This window comes from Mesitornis unicolor, unplaced genomic scaffold, assembly GCF_000695765.1.
Source record: "Mesitornis unicolor isolate BGI_N332 unplaced genomic scaffold, ASM69576v1 scaffold35004, whole genome shotgun sequence".
Classification (NCBI taxonomy): domain Eukaryota; kingdom Metazoa; phylum Chordata; class Aves; order Mesitornithiformes; family Mesitornithidae; genus Mesitornis; species Mesitornis unicolor.
Genome location: NW_010180010.1, coordinates 1 through 8,605, shown reverse-complemented (window position 1 = coordinate 8,605; position 8,605 = coordinate 1). Strand labels below are relative to the sequence as shown.

Genomic DNA, 8,605 nt, shown 5'->3' with positions numbered 1-8,605 from the left:
ACCTTTGGGTGCAAGAGAAGGAGCCTGGGTGGTGTAATGCTGTGGCTTTTCTTGGGAAAGTTCACTTGAGCCAAATACGCTTCAAGCGCAGCAGCACTGACTCCTAGAGCTGTAAGCAACTGCAGTATCCTGAAATTACAGGCAAAGCTGTGGCTTAAAGCCAACAGTTTACAAGGAGGAGCTACAGCTCAGCTAATGGTGCAAAGCACGTGATGCGAATTGGGTGGTAAATATTTGAAATTGCGCTGTTCCTAGACTACAGGAATGCAATTGCAATTCAGGTTCTTCTAAATGACGGCAAACTATTAATTGGTGCTGGTGTTGGCTTAACAACTCTCACACACAAATTGAAATTAATACAATTATTGTATTTCCTAGAAACAGATGGGCTCAAGTCCACACACCAAAGTGGTCACTGGCTTGGTTAAAATTGCTTTGCCATGGAGGCAGCTACCGAATTGCTTTTTCCTCTTGCTGTCAGCAGCCGGCCCCAAGCGCAGGCTGGGAAGGTGCAGCCCGTTTGGGATCTGGGGCAGTGGGCTCAGAGGTGGTGAGCAGCTTTCAGAGGGGCTCACCCGTGTGGCCGCAGGGTGGGCTGCGCTGTGCAGCGCACCACAGCGTGGTCACTGGGAGAACCGGTGCTGCTCATCGCCCACAGCGCTGGGTAAGGGTTAGCTCACAGCAGCCTGCAACGCCCAGCAGCAGCGGTGGTGACTGACAAGAGAGCTAAAAAAGGCAGTGAGTTCGCTGGTGTGCTCTTAAAAAAAAAAAAAAGACTGGAAATAGAAGCATAGCTGACACAGCAGCCACTTCAGAAACAAGGCTGTTAGGTAGGGATGGAGAAATGTAAACAGTAATTAAAGTTGAATTGTACTACCCTGAACTCTGCCAGCAATGAAGTATTTGACATCATCAAAGTATCCGATATTTTAAGCTGCATTTTTCCATCCCAAGAGCTGACTTTCCCTTTAGGTTTTCGAGGTGCTCTCTTGTTTGGTGTACCACAAGGCTGACGGTGGCGTGGGAGTTCCTGTAAAGTAACAAGTGTAAACGTAAAGTGTTCAGTGTAGCTGCACACAAGCTGTGTTCTTGGGCTGGGATAAGTGGTGTTGATAGGAAGTAACTGGAAGGCACAGGAGGCTTTCACCATGCCTCAGTCTGTAATAACTTGTAGTAAAGACGAGGGCAGCTGACCTGAGGGCATTGCTTTATCTTCTGTGCTGGAGCGCACAAGAGTGATGCTATTCTACCTATCGCTCTTCAGGTGGAGTATTCTCTGCTGCAGGAACCTGATCACCTGTCGGGTGTGAAAACTGATGCACATGCCTCCAAAACAGCAGCTTTGACTACCTGCTGTGAAACACTGCATTAAACCCATTAATACACTCTGCTGTTGCTACAATCAGATCGGCAGCCCCTGCTGCCTCTCGTTTCCTCTTCTCTTACAGGTGGTGTAACTATGTTATTGCTCCAACTGGTTCTGGTTCAGATTGTAGTGGGTACAAAGTACTTTAAGTCTAGCTTATTTTAACATAAGCAGGGCTAGGAATACTGGACAGCTCTGCCAAGCAGATCTGAGGAATCTTCACCTTTTAGTCTGGTTCCATTGTAGCCAGAATTGTGCTTGTGTCCATCTGACTTGCATCTGTCCTCCTGCAGTTCAGAGCTGTCTCTAAACCAAGAGGTGCAACCTTTCTGCACCCTGTGGCTGTCAAGCTTCTGGCAAGGTGCCATAAGCAGCCTTGGAAGGGGTTTTGCCAACACTTCCACCCCTCCAAAATGGTTCTGAGGTTCTGCACAGAGCTGCAGCAGAAATTCTGTACTGCAGAATTTGCCTGTGCATGAAGAATAGAAACCTTACAGGCACAATTCAAACAATCATGATGTCTTATCAAGTTTTATTTAAAAAAAGGCTTACTAAAATACAAAAGGAGATGCCCACATCCTCTTTAATTTCCTTCAGAAGTCCTCTAAAATGTTTGATGTGCAATGGGTGTCTGTCGTGTTCAGTTAGCTGGTACCACTCCTGGTATTGCACAGGTGCTGCCCGTGTTGACCCAACCGAAGCACAGCGACTGCGCTAGGGAGCATTCTTTGCCATTAAATGAAGCAGCACACCTAGGCCTTCCAGGTGTAGGCGTAATCCTTCATTTCTAGGACTCTGATGGAAGATTTTCCCAACGTTGGACACTGGCTCAGCTGATCCAAAGTCTTCTGCTGCAGTCCACACATGAGAAGATCTTTGCATACATTTTCCTGTGGAAATTCACATGAAGAAGAGAGACATGGAATAGGTATTTCTGTTTGAAATATCCATAGTTTTTAATGTTTGCTTGTGTACCTCTGGGGCGCTCCTGAAGAGCTGGTTTTCCTGTTGCTCTGTTTCTGAGGGAGTGACAAGCCACAAGGGCTGCCAGGTGGTGATCACAAGTAATTGAGGGCAAACCCATGTATTAAGGGGAAGTTTTGTGTCGCTCGGTGTCCCATGGTTTGTAATGAAGACACTATTACTACTGGAAAAGACTGTCTCTGCTAGTTTCCTTACCTTATTTAAGGCAGGGCTTGCAGCATCCAGATTAGTGTTAAACACAGCCGTTGGCTCATGTGCATATAACACAGCAGAGAACGCTCCCTTCTGCGCGGATTTGAGCAGCGTGGTCAAGGAATGCAGGGAATGAGGCAGGACAGGGCCTACGATCTCCAGACTGAAAATGTCCTCGTATGCCGAGTGAACCCTGGCTTTGGCATTAATACTTCGAGCCTGAAGACAAGAGCACACAGGATTAGTTGGTGACACACCAAATCCAGTCCTAAGTATAATTTACTTTAAAACTGCAGTGCCACAGTCACTGTCACAGTCCCATTAAAAGTTCAAAATACTTTTAAATATTGCCAACTTGCTGTTCAGTACCTGAGTATTATGATGGTTTTACTGCCTTTGTAACGACTTCTAGAATGTACCAACTATGGTATGTAGGAATGCTGTACAGTAGTAAGTTAACTGCAGAAGAACAGCACTGAACCACCCTGGTATAAGAGGGCTGCACCACCTGTAGGAGTTGCATATCCTATGGTATCCCCACCTCCTCACAGGAACAGAGAGGGAGCCAGGGTTCAGAGGTGCCCTTGGTGCAAGCAGCTGGGATAGCCTGAGACCACATAAGATCTCCAGAAAATACTAAGAACCATTTTAACATCTGGGAAGTTTGCTTAACCTCTTATTTACCTGGATGTGAGGAATGGAACACTAGGATTTGTTTAGCAGCACAGATCGATGTGGATAGACGATTTAGGGGGCAGTCTGCATTGCAGTCAAAACGCTAACTCGGGCTACAGCAACAAAAGGAACTCTGCTATACCTGAGGGAAACTGTACCAAGATGGTGTCTAATACACTGGGTGAAGAAGCAACTTTCTTAGAAAGCAGTCGGTTGTGTTTGTCACTTACTTTGAGCGTCTGCATTGTCCCGCCTCGGAAAGCAACAGGGGACAGCAAAGTTGGCGGAAGCCCTGCCTGTGGGCCTGTGACAGCCACCAGGCTCTTGCAGTTGATCAGGAAGTTGAGCAAGGTGAACGTGTTTGTTCCTTTCACTAACGCAAGGGACTCGGGCCTGTGATCCATCTGCACCTCGTGCTTCTCCTTACGACTGTAGTGATGGCAGTCAAAGGAAAGCCACAAGGAAGTGAAAAGCATCAACACGCCAAAGGAAGAATTGGAGCAGTGCACTGCCAAAAGAACATCCCCCCCACCTCTGTCCAGTTGAATCACAGAACCACAGAATATTACGAGTTGGAAGGGACCTCAAAAGATCATCCAGTCCAACCCCCCTGCCAGAGCAAGATCACCCAGACTAGGTCACACAGGAACGCATCCAGGCAGGTTTTGAATGTCTCCAGAGAAGGAGACTCCACAACCTCTCTGGACAGCCTGTGCCAGTGCTCTGTAGCCCTCAGAGTAGTTTTTCCTCATGTTCAGGTTGAACCTCCTATGCTCCAGCTTGCTCCCATTTCCCCTTGTCCTGTCATTGGCTATCACTGAGAAGAGCCTGGCTCCTTCCTCCTGACACTCGCCCTTTACAAATTCATAAACATTAATGAGGTCACCCCTCAGTCTCCTCTTCTCCAAGCAAAAGAGACCCAGCTCCCTCAGCCGCTCCACGTAAGGGAGATGCTCCACTCCCTCAACCATCTCTGTGGCTCTGCGCTGGACTCTTTCAAGCAGTCATTTAAACAAAACCAAAAAGCCCACCAAACTTTACACTGATTCAGATTGGTTCTTCAAACATTAAGCAGCATCTTAAACCTGACTTCTGATTTAATTTTGAAGTTGTGAGCTAAAAAGCAATTTTCCAGGTCCAATGTCTTGCAGTTAGCAATCACATTTTCTAAATACCTATAAAGTTAGCAACTACTGGTTTTACTATGAATTTTACTTCAAAACAAACATGAAAATGTGAGCATTGAAGAGTTCAGGCCAGGAGTCTGCTTAAGAAAAAAAAAAACCAACAAACTTAAAAATCTAATGAGTCTTTCCAGTGAACCTGTGTGTGAGGTGACACGATCAGTCTGTGATGTAACAGATGGATCACACAAAGTCTACGTGAACAATTCACAATGGCTTTGCCTTCAAGAAGAGAAGCAACTAGAAATACTTGTCATGAAGAAACTCAAAGACATGCAGAGTATCTTAATATGCAGTAATGTGAGGATTAATATTTGGAAATAAGTTCTCAAAAGCTTTTATAAAACTTAAGCCCATAGCATAAAAAGAGAGCGCCTGCGGAGTTCTCCAGTGTCACGCATCTTGATGTGCAAAGAAAGGATACAGTTTAATAGAAATAGCATCTGGTTTCTTAACCTTGTCTTGGACTCCCATCTCCTCAAGCCAAGAGAAACTTTCCTCATCATCATCATCACTTGGAGCTGGTTCCCTGGAAACAGAGAATCGGTGTCAGAAGGGCAATACTTCCCACAGAGGTTTTCCATACAGAATGTGCAGGAGTCTGCAGATGCCCCTGAATTCTAGCATTGCAGGAGACTTATTACATACTCTTTGTCTTCCACGCTGTTGCCTGCTTCAAGGCTGCTGTTAGCAAGTTCTGTTTCCAAATTCCCTTCAGAGTTTTTCTGTTTGCTGGTTCTTTCTTCTACCAAAGGCAAAGAAAACTCTATGCCTTAAACAGAGGAGGAAAGAAACCAATGAATGGTTTTGCAACACTGCTAACGCACTTTATCAGTTACTCAAATCCTCGTTGGACTGGTGTCACCTCACCTTCATTTCTCATGGCCTCCCTTAACCCCCTGGTTGTGGGAGAGATGGCAGCAGTGATAACGTCGCTGCCGGCAAGACCAGCCGCGCGGAACAGGACAGTGAACTGGTAGGTGCACACATAGAAGTAGGGGCACAGTTTGGCTCTGAGCAGATTGTAGAGAGAAGTAAAGCTGACAGACCTGCCAATGAGAACAGAACAACTCTGTGATTACCTGAAGTGAATTCTTCGCTACTGATGTGTCACACCAGGTTTGGCTGGGTGTCACTGATGTGGATGCACTCTGCACAGATTTAAGGGCATACTAAATGATGGCTCAGATTTTCAGACATGCTCAACGCCTAGGAAGCTGCACTCCTCTGAAACGCAGCCGGTCTGCGAGTGCTCTGCCCTTCAGCACAGCTGCTTTCTAGTGCCTGGGTTTATGTGAAGCACCAAAGGCAACCTGCTAACAGGATTTAAGGAATTCTACCCAAATCAACAACTAGGATTGGAGAGAGGCATTTGACACAAGAAGGCAGCTTTTGTCTTAAACTTATTTCATTAACCTGGTCCTCAAAATACAAGCATTCTAACCGGGAAAAAAAATAAAATTAAAAAGCTTTCATGTAAAAACGGAAAGAGCTCGTGCATGAAATAAAATCCCATTCTCTCAATTGTACTAAACACACCAGTGACTTGGTTCCACTTACCAGTCGCTCATTAGCACTTGCTGCAAGGCTTCATCCTGTGACCAAGGGTTAGCCTTCCCAGCTATTTTCCTATCTGCTCCAATCCGAGGGAACAGCTGCAGCCACGGCAGTGAGGGGTGAAGCCAGTAAACGAGGCTTTGCTGAAAGGCACAACGCAGTTCTGTGGACAGTTTTGGTTCCTAGGTTTCAAAAAGTATTTTGTGAGGACAGCATTGCAAGTAATGGATTAAAAAAATATTACGCTAAATACTAAAATAAAACCCCTCCCAGGCTCGTGAATAATCCAGACTGAAGGAAGACGGACAACGACTGGCAACTGCTCCATGGTTTAAGTTAAAAGATAACTCACTTATGCCTCTTTGCCCCTGTGGGTACAAGCCGTGGATGCAATTAGGTTAGTGGTCTAAATAAGCCTTATTCTGCATGCAAGTAAGACCAAAACAAAACACAGTCAAACGTTCGCTGCCAACATCTATAAGGAAAGGTGTAAAGGTACATTGCGGCTTCACGCTGCTCTCTAAGTATTACCTGAACGCTCTGTGGCAAGTTTGTTTCTGTAGCTCTGCAATGCTGAGCAAATCCCTGAGCCTCCTCCTGTGCTTTTAAATGTTCTGCCCAGGTAAAAGGTTGGGAAGAAGTAAACAGAAGTCGCGTTTTAATACTCCAGTCTGCAGGAAATTCATGCCTTGGTGAGGAGGGAACTTTGGGTACAGCAACAGACAAATGAAGGTCCTTACAAAACAGAAACAGCATCAATTAACCCACAGAAAATTAAAAAAAAACATATGTAGCGATTGGTTTATATTTTAGCAAGCTTAGGTCTCCTCCCATGTTGATTTCACACAATCACAGAATATTAGGAGTTGGAAGGGACCTCAAAAGATCATCCAGTTCAACCCCCCTGCCAGAGCAGGATCGCCTAGACTAAAATACCTAGATTTAATATACCTTGTCTTGCAGGCAGACCAGATACTGAACTACAATTATTAAATGTAACATCTTAAGTTTAGTAGCCTATAAAAATCACAGAATCACAGAACGTTACGGATTGGAAGGGACCTCAAAAGATCATCCAGTCCAATCCCCCTGCCGGAGCAGGAACACCTAGACCAGGTCACAGAGGAAGGCGTCCAGGCGGGTTTTGAATGTCTCCAGAGAAGGAGACTCCACAGCCTCTCTGGGCAGCCTTTTAATTTAAAAGACAAATTAAATCTGCTGTCTCCTGCATGTTTTTGTCTAGTTCGGAGCAACTGTGAAAATGCCAAGCTCATCTTGATCCTAAGGAAGTACTTGCATTAAGATACATACTTAAAAAAAAAAACGTTTGCAGAAAGATTTTCTGGATTCCAAGTTACAGAGTTTGACTGTCCATAGGCTAACCAAAATCAGAGTTTACACTCCACTGACCTAGTCAGTCTCAGATTCTAGTAGAAATACAGCATTGTTTATAAAAATACAGGAGAAGGTTTCCATTCACAGGAGTCTTCCCAAAAGTCATAAACTAGGAACAGATAAAAGGATGAAGAATTCAAAGAAAGAAAACTCAGCCTGAAGTTTATGAAGACAAGAATTTCCCTGTCAAAACAGTATTTCATTTCATCCTGTCTTGGTGATTGCAGTGTCAGATGCTTCCTAGAGGATGCAAAAAAAATCCCACTGGGGATTCTAGGACAGTCTGTTCTCTTTGAGAGGTCATTTTTCTATTCTGCTAAGTGAGTTTGAACTTAAGTTGCTGAACCTGTAACAACGTTAGACACTGTCTGCTTGAAACTCTCTTTCAAGCATCGGTTTTCAGGTAGTCACTTTCCTATGTGCCTGGTGAAGTTGCCTGTTCTCTTTCTGTAGCTGAATAAAAGACTGCAGGAGATCTATTGCTTTGAAGAACAGCCTTATCTCAACAAAATATAAAACTAAGAAACAGGAGAATTACAGTAAACATGGTAATAAAACTGGAAGAAGACAACAACCTCTGCCAACTAGAAGTACAACAGCAGCGATGTCAGGCAGCATGCTGGCTTTTGAAAGACTCTCAGCATAATCCTAAGCGTCAAGGCAATTTAAGAAGTTTTCAGTAACACTGACATTCTAGTACGTAACTTTATACAGAGATGGACCATCAACTATTAAGTTAAACGGGTTCAGCTTTTGTTTTTTTTAAACTGAGAACAGCTAAAACCGTTTCAGAAGCAGTACACACGGTTTCATACATCATCGGTCAGGGCGAAGACGTCGGTTCTTTCACAGGGCTCTGCTCTCCTGGTGGGCTTCTCTTCACTGACAGCCTCTAGAAGCTGCAGAAAAAAGGAGTGAAAGATGCAGCACAAAACAAGAGCCAGGCTGGTAATACAGAAAATGCCCCTCGCAGTGACATTTCCAAAGATGCTACTTAAGCACATACGTCCTGCTAACATCCACCTTCGCTGAGACCAAAAGGCGCTCACGCAGTGCAGTGCAATGGCTTGGTTTCAACCCATGTACAAAGCCAGGGCAAGAACCAAGCTTTTTTTTTTTCAGGTGAGGGGGCTCCGGGCCGGGGCTGCGGGCGATGGCTGCAAGCCCTAGCGGGGAGGCCCCTGCTCCGCCCGGAGGGCCCTCTCGTTTCTCCCCTTGCCCCTCCGGCCCCACTCCATCACGGCGGAGAGAA

At 45.2% G+C, this 8,605-nt stretch overlaps 1 protein-coding gene across 1 annotated transcript; it reads right to left on the bottom strand.

The window, feature by feature from the left end:
- Window positions 1-2,118: 2,118 nt before the first annotated feature.
- Window positions 2,119-8,252, bottom strand: DONSON (downstream neighbor of SON; the record flags this gene model as incomplete). Its single annotated transcript, XM_010182977.1, has 9 exons — window positions 2,119-2,256; window positions 2,546-2,761; window positions 3,448-3,646; window positions 4,826-4,930; window positions 5,050-5,173; window positions 5,272-5,450; window positions 5,962-6,140; window positions 6,490-6,693; window positions 8,169-8,252. Coding segments are annotated over 9 exons (1,428 nt in total), but the record flags the coding sequence as incomplete, so codon positions are not given.
- Window positions 8,253-8,605: the final 353 nt, after the last annotated feature.